At 39.5% G+C, this 18,031-nt stretch overlaps 1 protein-coding gene across 1 annotated transcript in view; it reads left to right on the plus strand.

Annotated features, from left to right (window-relative positions):
• Positions 1 to 18,031, plus strand: part of Slc15a5 (solute carrier family 15 member 5) — a 107,103-nt gene that overhangs the window by 53,764 nt on the left and 35,308 nt on the right. The window contains exon 8 of the mRNA XM_050135199.1: positions 7,755 to 7,937. Within this exon, the coding sequence (XP_049991156.1) occupies positions 7,755 to 7,937 (183 nt within the window). The remainder of the gene's footprint in view (positions 1 to 7,754; positions 7,938 to 18,031) is intronic.

An 18,031-nucleotide genomic window follows, 5' to 3' on the forward strand; every position in this document is an offset into this window, starting at 1 on the left:
GCGACGTATGGTAGCCCCTCCTCCCACTGCCTCAACCTCCAGAGCACTGGGAGTACAGGAATCTGAGGCTTGACCTGGTTGGAATTCCTATTTTCTGTGAGGTTTTCAAACTGATGAATTTTCCCAATAAACGTACTATATGTCTGTTGCAAAATATTTAATAGTAAGAACTGTGAAATGGGTAAAGGAGTCACTTTTATAGACATGAGCTGCAGTTAAGTTTTCTTCTTAGTTGTTCATTTGTTTAATAAAGGCACAGTGATATCCTCGGGTCTTAAAGTTAACATTAAATTGGAATAAGTTTAGAGTGAAGTAGATGGACCTAGTGCACCATCTGAAGCAGTATTTGATGCTTCATAGAGAGAAATGCATGGATCTGATTGTATCAAAAGAATGGTCTCTTAATTCAAATGAGACTGAGTCCCATCTCCTGAAATGAGATCAGTGGTCCAAAAGAAAAACAATACAGAAATGGAGGGTTGTTTCTCCCCAACAAGGAAGAATGCAACTAAGAGCAAACCCAATTAAAGTATTTTTAAACATAGGGCAAGTTGTAAGAGTTTATTTTTATTTTATGCATGAGTATTTTATTTTGCTTAAATGTATGTCTATGCACCACATGCATGCAGCTCTTCTGCATACCAGAGGAGGGTGTCAGATCCCCTGGAATAGACAGTTATGAGCCACCATGATGGTGCTGGAATCAAACCCCAACTATCTGCAAGATCAGTGAACTCTGTTATATGCTCATCTGTCTCTCCAGCCTCTCCAGCCTCTCCGGCTTCTCCAGCTTCTCTAGCCTCTCCAGCCTCTGTTGTATCTCTCATACCATTTCCATAATGGCAAGTATCTTCCCCAAAGGCAGAAAACACATGGTAATGAAGTCATTGCCAAGTTCATTTTCTGTCCTGGAAAGCTGCTAAAGGAAGGATCCAAGGAGAAAGCCCTAAGCCCTCAGTAGAATATCATAGCTATGGAGGCTCACAGACACGTTAGACTCCATATATCAGACTATCCATGAAAATCCCATCATCTTCCTAATGGATAAGCTTAGCCAATACCTTTAAAATCTTAGTATGTCCATAACCTATATATACACCTATATATAGTTTTGTTTCAATGTATAACAGTAAAGGAAGGGTTAATTCTGGAATGAATTCCCACTTTCTCTTATTTCATTGCACTCTAATTTTGAAAAGTATTACATGGTAGGATAATAATATAAATTATGAGAGCTTTGAGACTCTTACAGGCCTGTCTGGAGTCACACAGCCAATATTAAAGCATATATTATTTGATATCTCCTCTGGAGCCATTGTGCTCAATCTTGTAACTACAGATCTACAGGAACTTCAGAATCCGTGCATTCTGATCAATGGCTCTCTGCCTTGGGTATACTGTGATATCACCTCAGTTAAATTTTTTTAAGGAAGTAGATTAAATTTAGATTAGAATCAGTTTCACTGGTGTAAGTTTCAGTAGCAAACACAGGCATTTAGATCCTTTTTATACAATGAACTCTGTCCTGGATAATCTAAGTAACACATGTTATACCTGTGAATGGTCTCATCCTCTCTGGAAGTCACATTGAAATTTATTCCCCCAAGAGTGAGATGTTTGGACTGCAAGAGGTCACCTAGCCATGAATGGATTCTATTCATGCTTATAAAAAAGGACCAGATGGAAGAAGTGTGTTCTTTTTGTCCTCTGATGCCGTTCTGTGAGGTCATAGCATTCATCCTTTTTCGACAATGTTACATCCAAGGCACCAGCACAGACCAAACGTCAGCCTGCACCAAGCAAGTGAAGTTTCTGAGCCCTGGTCTTGACTTCCAAACCTGTAGAACTGAGAAAATAAACCTTTGTTCTCCACAAGAGAACATTTGCAGCTGTTTTGTTTCAGCAGAATAAGAGGACCTCTGACTAAACATGTGCTTTGTCCAAATTTGTGTGGAGAGGACCCTCGGTATTGAGCTAGATGGAGTTGCAGGAACCTTTGGCTGGATGGAGCTAGTTTAGGTTGAATATTCAATGGCAACGCAGAGCATCCCAGAGTTTAACATGGATAGGAACCATCTGAGGACATAGTTTCAGTGCGGGTTCTTATTCTGTTGTTGGTGTGCCTGAGAATCCCCATAGCTAACAAGCTCTCAGTGACAACAGTGCCAGATGGTCACACAGAGGAATGTCAAGCACAGAAGAAGGACAAAGATGGCTGTCTAATATTCCATGCAGGTATGTAGAACAGTAGCAGGGGCCCAGAACAAAGCTAAAGTTGTTATCAAGCCAAAAATAAAATTAAAAAGCAAACATCAAACACTGATTACTAAAGACACTACTCACGATAGCTCTGGACCAAATCTTGTCCCAGATATGTCTGGGAACATGTAAACAGAGATGCTCGCACAGTTGAATGTTTGAGTTTTTGATCATAAGAAATGTTACCTTTGAACCCCAGCTAAGTGAAATCACACAACTCCCACACAGACTGTTATTCTGAATGTGAATCATTAAAACTTGTAAAAAAAAATTCTTATTGTTACACACATATTTGCTTTTTTTTTTCTTTTTCTTTTTTCCTTTGACCCTCAGGAACTGTATATATTACTGGCCATTTATCAAAAACCTGAACCACAGACCCTAGTCTAACAAATCGGCAGGCACACTATAAACTGTCTCAGAGAGACTGTAAACCTCCTAACCATCACTTGATGTTCTTCCATTCAAGCACTAACAACCCCTGCTTGGCCTCTGAGAGGAGGAGAAGTCAGATGAGATGGGGTGGGATGGGCATACACCAAGTGATGTCAATACTCAAAGTGTGTGTAGTCTTTGTCTAAGTTACATAACATGAAAGGCATCTCAGAAGTAATTCCTAGAAGTCCAATTATAAATTAGGTACCTCTCTGTGATGGGGTTGAACCAGAACCTCACACACTAAGTGAATGTTTTATCACTAAGCTATGCCTTTGGGACGCAAATTACAATGAGAAATCCTAAGAAATCAACTTGACACTCATTCCTGCTTTTATGACTTGGCTTCCAGACAAGGAAGGCTCTTTTCTAAGATGTTTAAAACCTGTATATTCTTGCATATTAATTTTTCAACCATTGTGTAGTTGATCTGGATAAATTCTTTCAATTCTGAAAAAAAGCCTCTATTATATCTTCTTTTTGGCTTCTTATTGGAAATAGTTTTTTTCTCTTACATAATATATCCTGATTATGATTCCCTGTCCTCTACTCCTTCCAGTTTCTCTCTACCTCCCCTCCCATCTGGATCCACTCCCATCTGGATGGTTAGAAAACAGACAGGCTTCAAAGGGATAATAGAAAACAAAATAAAGTATGATAGGAAAAAACGAAAGCCATCACACCAGAATTGGACAAGACATACAAAGAGTAGGAAGAGAGTCAAGGAATGGCTCAAGAACCAAATATTCACTCATTCACACACTTAAGAACCCCATAAGAACACTCAACTGAAAGCCATAACATAATAAATTCGTAGAGAACATGGTGCAGGCCTGGGCAGGCCCTGTGCCTCCTGCCTCAGTATCTGTGAATTTATGTGAGTTTTGATCATATTGATTTAGAGGGTCTTGTTTTCATGGTATCCCCCATACCCTCTGGGTCATATATTCTTTCTGGTTCCTCTTCCACATGGGTTCCCTGATCCCTGAAGAGAGGGATTGATGGAGGCATCCTGTTAAGGACTGATATCCCAATGTCTCTCACTCTCTGAATAATATCTGGCTGTTGTCTATTTTTAAAAATATGCCCTTCTGTTTTCTCTATATTTCATTTTTGAATTCTACTGATCAGATGTTGAACTTTCCAAAAACAATTTAGTTAATGTCTCAAAATTTTCTCTTCAAATGTCTATGATCTTAAGATTTTTGTCTGTTCAGTTGGTTGATCAGTTGATTGATTATTATTAGCTGATGAGTTAGGCAATTGGTTGGTTGGTTAGTTGGCCATTTATTTGGCTACTGGTTGGGTAGGTGAGTGATTTTGTTGCTTGAATTCCTCTTTTTCTTTCTGGTTTTTGATCTAGTCTTTTGGAAATGTTATTGACTTAATCCTTCAAAGAGTCTACCACAGTTTGACCATTAGCTTTCATATCTGGTTTCTCTTTCACAGCAACACATTCCTCTACTGTGGATACCATAACTTCTCCCATATTGCTGAGGTTATTAACTGCAGAGTATCTCTACTTCCTCTTTGCTTCCCTCTTGTATACTGGCAGTTCTTCTCAAACTTCTGGTGACCTCCTCCTGCCCATGTATCTAGACAAGAACTGAAAAGCATGACTGGATGAAGTCAACTACAAGAATATGGTGCTGTGGGTAGCATGTCTGTACATAGATGAAACTTTTCAAATGTCATTTCATGGTGGAAATCCCCCTCCCAACAAAGACAAGAGATGAAAAGTAGTAGGGGCATTCCACTACCAAAAGAAAACTCTTTCTATGCCTTGCTTTCAGGATACCCCCAGTGCTAGTAGTGAGGTGTGGATGGGAGGGCTTGCTATTCAGACTCCAACTTTTCCCCCTTATGCTTCCTCCCCAAGTCCAAGGTCATCTATCTAAACATGGAGATTTATCTCCAGTCCCTCCTCATAGGAAGAGCAGGAACAGGGTGCTCATCTCTCCTTTACATGAGAATTGGAGATTTGAGAATCCTACAGCTCATATACAAAATTTCAGCTGATTCTCCAACTTGTCTTCATCCTGTCACTACCATCTGAAACTCCTGGGTCTCCAAGTCAAAAGCTCCTGCCAGTACTTTAGAGTCACTGGGGTCTGTTTTGTCCTTTCAGAACTGCCCCCTCCACCCTGTCCTTTTCATAGTCTTATTTTAGACTCCAAATATAATAGTTGGGGGCATTGCTTACATGGTCAACCCTTTTCCAGTTTTGTCTGACCTTCAACAGTTAACTGAGCAGTCCTCTCTTGATTCACATAGTTTCCTGAGTTGCAGTACATGTTCTAAATGTCTTCTGAGAAGTTCTATTGATTTTACCCCCTTTGTGGCACCAAGTCTGTTAAAAACTAAATCAACTTTTTCTCTGTCTTCTTATGAATCTCATTTATGCTACTGTCTCCACCAAGTTCTCAGACATCTGGACTCATATTAGCATCAATATCTGCCACATCTTTGCACTTACTTCAGCTACTCTTAGTGGGTTCTCATATGTGTCCGCCTCTGTACTTAGCTAAGACAGTCCTGAAAACTGCTGGTCTTGTTAATGGAAAACGTTATGCATGATAGGAAAATGTAGCTATTTCTAAATTTCAAGTGGATTCTATCAAACACTGACACAAAATCCGTAGTTAGAACCTAAACATTCCTGGCAATAACTGAAAGTGGAAAGGAAGGGCTTGCCCACCGTGTGGATGGCTGCCTGCTTTTGTCTTCCATGCTTCATCTCTCTGTTTTTTCATTCACTTTTATAATTGCTCTTTATTGTTTACTTTAATTTTTTTAAATTTTTGTGTGGTATGTTACATGCATGTATGTGGTGCATGTACATATGTGTAGTGGTGTATACACCGGTGTGGTGTGTTATATGCAATGTGTGGTGCATGTACAAATGTGTGCTGGTGTATACACTGGTATGGTATGTTGCATGTATGTGGTGCATGTACACAGGTGTAATGGTGTATACACCAGTGTGGTATGTCATATGCATATGTGTGGTGCATGTACAAATGTGTGCTGGTGTATCTACCAGTGTGGTCTGTTAATATGCATGTGTGCAGTGCATGTATGCATGTATGGTGGTATGTACATATGGTGTACATACTGCTGCATGCACATGTGGAGGCCATAAGAAGATGTAATCTGGCTTAATCTATCAACCTTGATCTCATTTATTTCATGTAGAGTTTCATGCATGCATATAATGTGTATTGATTAAATCCACTTTCCATTTTATTCCCCTTCAACTCTTCCTCTAGCCTGGATCACTTTTCAGCCTCAGCTTCATGTGCTTTTTTGTTCAAATGCAGTGTCCACTTAGTGATGTTTATATAGATTGTGGACAATCTACTGGAGTGTGGATTGCTTCTCTGGGGCTGGAGGTCTGAAGAAAACTGACTCTCCCTAAAATTAAAAATAAAATGACAACAGATGCTCATGTGGATGTGGAGGAAAGGAACCCAATTATCGCAATTGGTGCAGCATTATGGAGATAGATATGAAGAAAACTCAGGAAGTTAAATTTGATCTCCCATATGACCTAGCTATGTCACTCTTTGTCATACACCAGAAGGATTCTGTACCCTTCTACAGACATAAGTTTCTGTGCTGTGTCCTTCATTCATCTGTTCATAAGAGCCACAAAATAGAAACTGCCTAGATGTCTTCAACTGACGAATAGATAAAGAAAACATGGTATATATATACACAGTGTAATATTCTTCAGCTGTAAAGGAAAATGAATTGAGGTAGGATCTCTCCCTGAACTGGAAGCACGTGGTTTTAGTCTGGCCAGCCAGTGAACTCCCAGGGCCTGGCCATCATCTGCTACCTCAAATGCTGGGGGTAAACTTACACATGGCCATGTTCTGGTTTTAAGGGGATCCTGAGGATTTAAACTTGGGTCCTTTGCCTTCACAGCAAATGCTAAGGAATCTCCCCACCCTTTCTTGACCTTTCTTATTTAAGATTTCTAGTCTTCAATTCTCTATTAGCTGCAGATATCAGAAACACAACATAGAAAAATCATAAAAATGATAAGATCCTATCTTCAAATCATTTAACAACAGTAATTTAAATTAAATAAAGAGATGGTTTTGTCTTAATTTTTTTTTCCTGAATCATAGTTTCAGTCAAATATACCTTTTGAAATTTATCTGTACTTCTGCATTGGGGAGCCTGAGGCAGGAATTTCCACAAATTTGATGTTCTCCTGGGCTATAGTGTGAGACCTTGTTTTATACAAAACAGGGGGTAGAAAGTTCCCTTTAACAAAGACTGGTATGTGGAGAGAGTGAAAATTAAAACCTGTTGCAGTATCTTCTATAATCACCAAGACTGTTTGTGACCAGGAGCTGTTATGATGCTAACAGAACAGTATTTTATTGAAATCTCACAACTTCTCTAGAATCTTAGCTTTATTGCCAGGACTTAGATGTCAAGAGAGTGACAATAAGCTTAAGCAACAAGCACAAGACCCAGGACTGTGGGATAATGCTCTTTATCCTCTTGTACACTGAAACGATTTGTCAGGCATATTAGTTTACTAAAACACTGATTGGCCAGTAGCAGTCAGGAATTATAGCTGGGGTGACGCAACTAAGAGAATTCTGGGAACAGGAAAGGTGGAGACGCAGTCACCAGTCACAGAGGAAGCAAGATGTGAATGCCTCATTGAGAAAAGGTACTAAGAAACATGGTTAAACATAGACAAGAGTTATGGGTTAATTTAAGTTGTAGGAGTAAGTTAATAAGAATCCTGGGCTAATAGGCCAGGCAGATTATAATTAATATAAATCTCTGTGTGTTTATTTTGGACTGAATGACTTCAGGACTGGGCAGGACAAAAACTTCTGGCTATAGCTCAGTAAGGAGTGAACTGAGAAAAATGGAGTAAACTCAGCCCTTTGGAGCTTAAGCCTGGGGTGGCTGTACCCCAAGGTTTGCTGCTCTCTGAGTATCAGAAGAATGTTCCAGAAGCATCGCCAAAGGCATAAGTAAGGTTGTGACTTGTTAGCATGTTTCCTCTTTTTGTTTTGCTTTCTCTGCAGTTGCTGGTAACAGTTGTGCAGCCTTGTCTGTGGTCATAGCCGGCTTCCTAGAAATACACAGAAAACTCACCTGGGAGCCGTCTCCTTCAGGCACAGGTTTCTCTGTTTCTTCACTGGCCTGTGGCTCTCTGGTTCCTCAGTATGTTCTGCTTGGAGTGTCTGAAGCCCTGGTAAACCCAGCGGGTGAGTAAGGCTGTGAGGGAGTGCTTGAGAGGAGCATGCCCCATGGCCTGTATTCCCAGCAATGCCTGTTTAGAACCTCATTTAAGACAATGTCTCAGTTTTCTTTGTTCTATTATCTATAACCAACATTAATTATGTAGGAGAATGCAAATAAGGTATTTCCACACTAACTCAGAATTGAGTATAATGAGGGGTTCTTTATTTAGGGGGAGCTCACAGATCACAGTCATCTGCATGAACAGGGAATAAGAACCAAATCCAGCATCCATGCAAGAGAGTAGAGAAAGCCAGTGCATGAGTGCACCACACTTTTTGGTGCCCAAGGCCACACCCAACCGGGTCAAGCTTCTCAAAAGTCACTGGCTGAAGGAGGTTCCTCATCACCTCCCTCTTTTGTCTAAATAAGAGAGTTCCAATCCCAATACAAAACTATATACAATAAGAACAGATATCAAAACTACATACAATAACATATATCAAGTATAAAAATTAGAGTTACAACCAGCATAAACAATATTAAGCAGGAAACATATGCTAAATGTTTTAATTCTATCCTAAGGAGTCTTATATTAGAAATGGCTTGGCTAAGTAATGAGAGGAAAGTAACTATAACTATTTAGTCTTCAACCCCATTCAAGACCTGAGAAGGGAGATAATATTACTTTAGTAGGCAGGAAGTACAATTATGCAGCTTTTAAAATGTGCAATAAATGAAAGAGGCAACTGGATACCTGGGCAATCACCCAAAATCTCATTTGCAACATTGGGGCAACCAACTTTGGCTAAGGCCTAGAGTAACTGACAGATCATTTTTAGAGTCAGAAAAAAAAATTAAAACTATCTTACCTTGTTTTGGCAAGGTTTGGCAGTCTTTTTCTTGTATCCTGTTTGTCCAGTCTGGACACCACATATTTTGTCAATGGTTGAGGCATGGGCAGATCCTTGCCCAAAGGCCAGTTTTTCTAAGAAAAAAAAACAAGCTTCAACTGGAGTGTCTTTAGTGTTCAACATTCTCTCAGGAATAGATCAGTGCTGCCAGAAGCATTTGTGTCTCTCGTAAACAGAATTCTAAGTTGTTTAAATGCCATGTTCTACAGATCTTTGAAGTATTTAAAAATTACCTATTTATGCAAAATATAATCCCTATATATCTAAAGAACTTGATTAGTCTAACTATAAGTATAACAAACTTGGATGACTATTGACCTATAATTTTTAATACCTATACAGCTCCAAGACTAAGACTTCATATTAGAACATTAAACAATCTTTAAACAACTGTGCAGTAAATGAGGGCACTGACCTCAAAATGTAAAAATTGTATAAATATATTGATCAGATTTAGAAATATGATGTGATAAATATATCCTAAAATTGTATCAATATACAAAATGTCTTAAGCAGAGGTATGAACATGCATGCATAAAATATGACAAAATAAGTTTGCATAGGTGTACAAATATTGTAAACAGAAATAGCATGCTCAATATATGAAATATAATTTGAATTTGTATTAATATNGTGTGAGTAAACTCACACTAATCTACCTATTATTAGTGTGAGTAAACTCACACTAATCTACCTATTATTAGTGTGAGTAAACTCACACTAATCTACCTATTATCACATTCAATTTTCCCTGTTTTTAAGTGAGATATCTGAGCTTACAAAATTTCCACCCCAACACCAACCCCATTTTAGTTATAATCAACCCCTAATTGATGTCCCTAACCCTGAGGACAAACTTTGTTGGTAGAAGGGCTATTGTCTTCTAGAATTACCTGGGGCGATGTTTTTTTCTATGGTATTTTGTAAAACTAAAATGATGGTTAAGCTTCAAGATTACTGGCTGGTATAATTGCAAACAGTTTCTGAGTAATCAATAGGGCTTTTCTGAAGTTCTTATTTAAAGTATCTTAGACGGCTAACCATTCCACACCTTGCAGGGAAACGTGAATAAGATAATCTCACACTAACTCAAAATTGAGTATAATAAGGGATTCTTTATTTAGTGGGGACTCACAGATCATAGTCCTCTGCATGAATGATATCAGGAACCAAATCCAGCATCCAGGTGAGAGAGGAGAAAGAGAGCAAGCACATGAGCACACACCTTTTTGGTACCCAAGGCCAAGCCCAACCTGGTCTAGCCTCTCAAAGACCATTGGCTGAAGGAGGTTCTCCAGCATAATTCTATTAGATATAAAGGAACTTGCAACCTTATTAGAGCCAAGACCATTTGGTGAGACAGAAATATATCTGGAAGACAATGAACTGGAGCACACTGAGTTAAAACCCATTCTTTAGCCTCAGACTTCTCCCTCTAACACAAAGGCACTCACATGCACACACTCCCAAAATTGGAGCATGGACTTTGAAAGCACATAAACATGCAAATGAAATGAAAATTTGATGCAATTTACCTAATAACTTGATGCCTTCAAATTAAATTACCCTAGATTAAGTGTAATCACCAGTATTTCATAAGACATATTTAAATTATGTTTATTAAATATCAGAAGTTTCTAGATTATCTCAATCGCTTATATTGATTAGGCTAGCCACTTTATACTTTATCACAAGAATTTGAGAACTTCCTGAGATGTTGTCAGTGTGTTTGTGTGTATACACACTTATCAGAATAACCTAGCAAGCCTATGTCGGGTTTTGATCTTCTCACGGTTCCCTGGAATGTGATAGCTACTTGTAACTCAATCCACATTACACTTCACTGGGAGTATTTTACGTGATTAACAAAAGAAAATAGATTGCTTGCTAATTTCCATGTATGAGTATTTTGCCCATGCGTATTGTGCATGCATTGCCTTTGGGGCCAGAAGAGTATCTGATTCACTAGAACTGGAGCTGCAAGTGACTGTAAGCCATCCTGTGGGTGCGGGAATCTAACCCAGGTCTTATAGTAAAAACAGATAGAGCTCTTAACCATTGAGGCACCTCCCTGGTCCCTTTAACTGTCTCCACATATCCAATGTCTCCTGTTTTCCACCACCTTTGCGAAATCATCCTAAATGAAAATTCTAATCATTTCACTTGTATCTAAAACCCTCAATGAGTCTATTATAGTCTGAATTATTTCAAACTTTTTATGTACATATTTAATAACTTTATGCCCTCACACAATGTGCACATAGATAAAACCAGAGCAATTAATTTAAATAAATGAAATAAATGAATGAAATTTGTCTAATCATAGCCTCAAACATATTCACATTTCTTCTCATTCTGTTAAAACCTTTGATTCACATGTTCCATCTGAATCAGCTATTAGAGTCTGTGATGGGAAGGTCACTGTAAGCCCAGCAAAGAATAAATAAGAATTGTAAACAAATGCTGCCACATTGGCATTTGTCATCAGCCCAGTGTTGTTTGTAGGAAGGTCTTGAAAATAGGTAAAATTCTCTGGGCTTCCTGTAAAGAATGAGGACGTGTAGGAAATTCCTAGCCTGCTCAGCAAAGTGATTAGACATTTAGAAGCCAAAGAGATCATTAAAACCATGAATTATTAAAAATGATGGATTGTGTAATGTAATCCCTAATCTAACCATTTAGAATAACTATCACGAAACCAAGTCTACCTGTTTACTATAGACAGAGTTTGTGTATCAGAGACCACAGACTTCGGTCTCATGACCAGTCTTCTACCTGCTACATGAGGGACTCATTTAATCTCTAAGCTTCAACTTTCTAATCTTAAAAAATAGAAAGAATAATCATTATTCCTTATATCACAGCATTGGGGTGAATGGGAATGGGAATGGGACACCATTCTTCAAAAACCAACTTATATAAAGTGTGAATGGGTCTGTTGGTCTGTAAAATCAAGTTACGCCAGACAGGCAGGGCAGCGCGGCCATTCAACTTTCTGATCTTAAACCTGGACTGGCCTGAGTGTAGCACGAATTCTAATTGTTCTTAATAACAAAGTCCTGGAGACAGATATTAAGGGGTAAAATTTGAGAGATTAGAGAAGCAGAGCAGTTAGTCACTAGAAACACTTTGCCTCTACCACATCCTCAGACCAAATGGGCAGTCCTGTCCTCAGACTGTCTCCTCTGACTGCAACTGTCTCCACCAAACCTCAGACTGCACTGAGCTCCCATTTCCTTTCATCTTATATTCCTCTCTCTGCCCAGCCATATCACTCCTGTCTTCACCTCCCTAGTGCTGGGATTAAAGGTGGGATCCCAAGTGCTGGGATCACCTTTGTGTGAACTCTGTTTCTCTTTTAGACAGATTTAATCACCTGTAGGCTGAGGTGGCCTTGAACTCACAAAGATCCCTCTGCCTCTCTCTCACAAATCCTGGGATTAGAGGTATGCTCCACCATTCCCTGACCTCTAGTGGCTTAGCTCTGCACTCTGTTCTTCCGGCAAGCTTTATTTGTTAAAACACAAAGAAAATATCACTGCACCTGAGTTCAGACCCTGTTCTGCTACTGACTACCGGGCAATGCTGGGCTTCTCTCATCATCTAGAGGAGTTAGCCCAAGAACCTAAAGAAGTATTTTTTATTTTTATTTATTTATTTATTCATTTATTTATTAAGGATTTCTGTCTCTTCCCCGCCACCGTCTCCCATTCCCCCCTCCCCCAATCAAGTCCCCCTCCCTAGGGAAGTATTTTATACAAAGCAAAACACTGAGTATTTTGTACATAGACAACGCTTTACAATCAGCAACATCGCGTGAGTTTGTTTTCTTCGCTGCTATTTGCGTAAAATTAGTAGTGCCATTCTCAGGACTCAACACAGGTCCTTGAGTCACAAACAAATTAAACACCTAAGGATGTGAGCAGAACTGCCTTTCTCCCATGAGCCACTCAGGATCCCTCTCTATTCTTTTCTTCCATGATGCCTACAACCCAACAGCAAGAATTAGAATGTTCGGAATATGACCTAGCTCTGGCCACACTTATTTCATCCAGACCTCTGAACTTATACCTCCTCCTGCTCCTGCCGCATTAGTCCATTCTCTCTCTCCCTTTTAAATTATTCTTATTTTATTTCATGTGTATGATTGTCCACCTTCATGTACGTCTGGGCATCAGATTGTGTGCCCAGTGTCCCCAGAAGCCAGAAGATCCATCTCTCCAGTACCAAGTCCATGAACATGAGAACAGCCATGGTAGCCTTTCCTAAACATCCATCCCATCATCAAAGGTGTGCTATGAGAATCAGATCTTCTGGGACTTATAAACTGTTGTTAGCTACCATGCAGGTACTGGAGATCTACCCAGGTCCTCTGAAAGAGTAGCTAGTGTCCTTAACCACTGATCCATCCCTCCAGTGCCAAGTCCATGTTCTTGAGAGCAGCCATGGTCATCTTTCCTAAATATCCATTCCATAGTTGAAGGTGTACCATTTCCCAGTAGATGTAGAGGTGAACAGTCTCACTCCCCTTGCCAAGATTTGGCATCTGTGTGATGTTCCCACTGAATCTTATAATATCCTGACTCTCACCATTCACACAAGTCTCTATGTGTGATCCCATTCCTGAGGCCTGCGCATGGACTTTGGGTGTGTAATACCTTTTCCTGTTTTGAAATGATGGCTTCTTCCCATTGACTTTTCTCAAAAGTCACCCATTCAGAGAAATTATTCTTGTCACTCTTATTTGTGATTTCCCATCCTGTCTCTATAATAACCTCCCTCACACATACACACTTTTTTAAAATAACACAAAAATCTTGAATTGCCTTCTATACTGTCTGGCTCTTGGCAGAAGAGTATATGTTTCATCAGGCCAGACCTTTATTCCCCGTGGTTTGTCCTTATAGTTCCCTGAGTTCAGCCTCCCAGAAAGGAGTGTATGCAAAGTATGCTATAAACAAATGTATTTTTTAATTCTGTTAATAAACAAATGAGGGAAATCAATGATTTTTATGTCCTGTCTTAATGATAGCAGACAAGGAGTCATAATAGCTAACTCTAAAGATCTCCAGGTTGGTCTTCTGCCCTACAATGACCTTGGCATACTGGAGATGTGCTTGCAGTCCTAGTGGGGAAAAGAAAGCTTTCAAACCAGCCTTGATTGTAGCAGTATCTTCTCCAGCTGTTTGTAGGCCTGGAAGTTTTAGATTGAACCACCAATACAGAAACAAAAGAAAACATCAAGACAATATCTGTCAAAACTATGTTATTGGAGATCTTAAAACTTTTTAGTCACTGAGGAGTAGAGACGAAGTAGGAAAGATAGAAGCTGAGAGGGGTGCACAGAGGCCATTATAGCATGTAGACACTACTAAGTCAGGCCAAGGTCACTTTTACCAAGTGGGCAATAATAGATAGATTTTGTGGTTCAGTCTCTATTTTAGTTGTTCAACTATGACACTGTGGTTCAAAGTAAGCTGGTGACAATACATAATGGAGGGTATGGCCATGCTGTGTTACAGCTTTATGAACATGGGTGCTGGCCGGGTCGCTTTCCCACCACGGCTGTCCTATCCCTAGATGGGTCCATGATATAGTGACTACAGGTGTAAATGGACTGAAAATCAAGGTGGCACGGGACACATCAGAAGCAAATGGGCAGAGAAACCAAGATTTGGATGAATAGAAGGATGGGTTATACGGTACTAAAGGTGCTGAGATCTCACCCAAGGGACAATGTTGGCAGAGAGGGTGAGAAGAATTTGTCCATTTTGAGAAGAGTGAACATGATTGGCAAATGCCAGCATGCAAGAGAAGTAGTGGATAACGTGGTATCATGAGATTCCCGGCTCAAGCCTTCAGGGATAAGGACAGAATGCTGCTCTGCAGGTCCAGTTGGGTAAACTCCATTTCCGGGACTGTGCTCCTTTGAGTGCTCTAAATTGCTTCTCGTCAAACATAATAAACACATTTTCAACTGTTCAAGAATAACTGGAGTGAAAAACAAAGAATCCCAGCGATGAATTCCCCATTACAGGTGCCTTAGGAAGGTGGTTATGTCTCCATATGCTACAGACTCAGCACACACTGCGGGTGCCATCCTCACAAACTATCGCCTGCTGCTCTCCGGAGGCACGTTTTAGCACTCGTTGGCAAGGCAAGAAGACCGGTTCTCATAGACACTTTGAATTTTTTTTTTTACTGAGTCTCCATAGTATAGTGGTTATTTTAGAGTAGTGACTGACTTGTTGATAATATCTGCACCATAATGGGCTACAAGAAGCATCTTGGAGCCTGGAAGCAGAAACTGATGATCACTAATGTTGAACAAGATCAGGGCATGCAATTAGGCCCGCGAGATTTGGAGATCTGAAGGCTTGAAAAGCGAAGTCCTATAAAAGGGAACTGGAGGCTTTGGAAAAAATGGCTAAAATGACACCAAAGGAAGATTAACCAGCAGGCAGATAGCTGGCAGAGTGTATTCATGAATTATGCACTGCACCAGAAGTTCTAGCAAGAGAAAAGCATGGGATTAATTATTAAGTAGTAGAGTAATCATGGTCTCGTGCACTGTGCTTCTTCTCAGGGAAAGGAATCAGCCCACTTAGTCTTCCTGCCCATTATTGGTCTCCCCGTATTTATAGTGAGCAGGATTCATGAACCAAATCCATCGTAATCAGAATCAGTTCTTCGCAAAGCAAGTGAACTGTCCTGAAAGTACTAGAAGGCTTGATTTCACGGACCTGCTGGTGATTTCTAGCATACGAAGAGCTGTAGAACCTAGTCACCAACATTAGACACTTTTCTTTGCAGTGTTCTATTTACTGCCATCATTGTCCTCACCCCCAATCAGTGCTTATTCAATTGGCCTGTGTAGTACCGTGCACTCCTCTGCCAGCCCTCCCAGCGCCTATAATCAGAGAAGGAATAGATACATCTACCCATCTCCAGACGAGCTCTCAGCAGCTTTCCTGGAGCATAAACTGGAATGCTCCTAAGTAAAGACAAGTAAACTGGAAATGCTGTGCAATTACAGGGAAATTAGTAATATGCGTTTGTATTGTGTATTAGTAATTTCATTTAAAGGGCTTAACATTTGAAGTTCATTTAAAGTAAGTACATTTAAAGTTAGAGTTTTCATGGCAGTAGAGAGACATCATGACCATGGCAAGTGTTATAAAAAAATATTTAATTGAGATGGTGCCTTACAGTTTCAGAGGCTTAGTCATTATCATCATGGTAGGAAACATGGAGGCTGGGAGTATAGCAGTGTGCAGACAGACAGACATGGTACTGGAGAATTCTACATCTTGATCCAAAGGCAACAGGAAGTTAGCTGAGACATTGGGCATGGCTTGAGCATATATGAAACCTCAGAACCTACCTCCACCATGACACTTCCTCCAAAAAGGCCGCACCCACTCCAACAAAAGAACACCTCCTAATAGTACCACTTCCTTTGGGGGTCATTTTCTTTCAAACCACCACAGTCCTAGACAAGAGTTGGCGAGATGGCTCTGCAAATGAACAAGCTTGTTATTGAACCTGAGGACCTGAGGCTAATCTTTGGAAGCTATAAGTAGAAGGAAAGAACTGACCCCAGAAAGTTGCCCTCTGACCTCCACATAACTGCTATGACCCTGTGCCCATACATGCATATTAATGATAATAACATAGTTGGGGGATGCTGTGAACAGAGACAAAGTTTTTCTAGAGGAAATACAAGTAAGCCAGGTCTGACCAGTTCCCAAGAGACAAAAGAGGCAATAAAAACATACCTCTACTCTTATAGACAAGACAACAAAATGTTCAGTGCTTCAAGTTCAACAATTTTCTATTATCTCTTCTTAAATTTTCTATTATCTCTTCTTAAAACTGAGTCTTAATATCAATTTACGATCTCATTTGTTACTGCTTATAATACAATAGTCTCACACTAGCTCAAAGACCTGAGAAGGGAAATAATACTATTTGAGTAAACAGGAAATGCAATCAAGCAACTGCCAGAAGGTGCAAGAAATGACAAAGACAACCAGCTACCTGGTCCATCTCCCAAAGTCTCATTTGCAGTGTTGGGGCAACCAACTTTGGCTAAGGCCTGGAGTAACTGACAGACCATTTTCAGAGGCAGGAAATTTTTAAAACCACATTACCCGGCTTTGGCAAAGTTTGGCAGTCTTTTTGCCTGATTCCTGTTTGTCCAGTCTGGACACCATGCATTTTGTCAGTGGTCAAGGCAGGGGCAATTCTTTGCCTAAAGGCCAGTTTTACCAAGAAGAAAACAAGCTCCAAGTGGAGTGTCTTTTGTGTCCAACATTCCCTCAGGAATAGATCAGTACTGTCAGGAGCAATCGTGTCTCACTTTAACAAAATTCTAAGTTATTCAGATGTCATATTCTACAGTTCTCTGAAGTGGTTGAAGATTACTTATCAATGTGGAATACAATCTCTATGTATCTAAAGAACCTGATTAGTCTAACTATAAGTATGACAAACATGGATGACTATTGACCTAAAATTCTTAATACCTATTTAGCTTAAATACTAAAGCTTTATATTAAAATATTAATATTAATAGTCTTTAAACAACTGTACAGCAAATGAGGACAATGACCTCAAAATGTAAACAGTGTATAAATATCTTGATCAGAGTTAGAAATGTATAGTGCAATATGATAAATCTAAACTAAAATTGCATCAATATACAAAATATCTTAAGCAGAGGTAGAAACATACATGCACACACTATGACAAAATAACTTTGCATAGGTACACAAATATTGTAAACAAAACTAGGAGCATATTCAGTATAACAAATATAATTTGAATTTGTATCAATATACAAGAATCTACACCAGTGTAAATTGTCTATAAATAATAGCTCACATGTTTAAACAAAATGGGAAGATGAGGTGACAGCTTCTTCATCCAAGACCTTTAAGACACTGGTCCACTTTGGGTATGGTCACATATATTATATACACAGATGTAAAAGCATGTGTGGCCCCTTTTGGCTGCTGGATTCGATCCCAGTTCCCCACTTACGCAGAGGAATGCTGATCACCACCTTTTCTGTGAGTCTACCCCTAAATAATAAATAAAGTTTTACTATACTCCATTCTGAGCTAGTGTGGGACTATTGTATTATAAGCAGCAACACTCACATTAGAAATTTTTCCATAATGATTTTTTTATTGTTTTTATTG

Source organism: Alexandromys fortis, unplaced genomic scaffold (assembly GCF_014885135.2).
Source record: "Alexandromys fortis isolate MF-2015 unplaced genomic scaffold, M_Fortis_MF-2015_v1.1 scaffold_21, whole genome shotgun sequence".
Classification (NCBI taxonomy): Eukaryota; Metazoa; Chordata; class Mammalia; order Rodentia; family Cricetidae; genus Alexandromys; species Alexandromys fortis.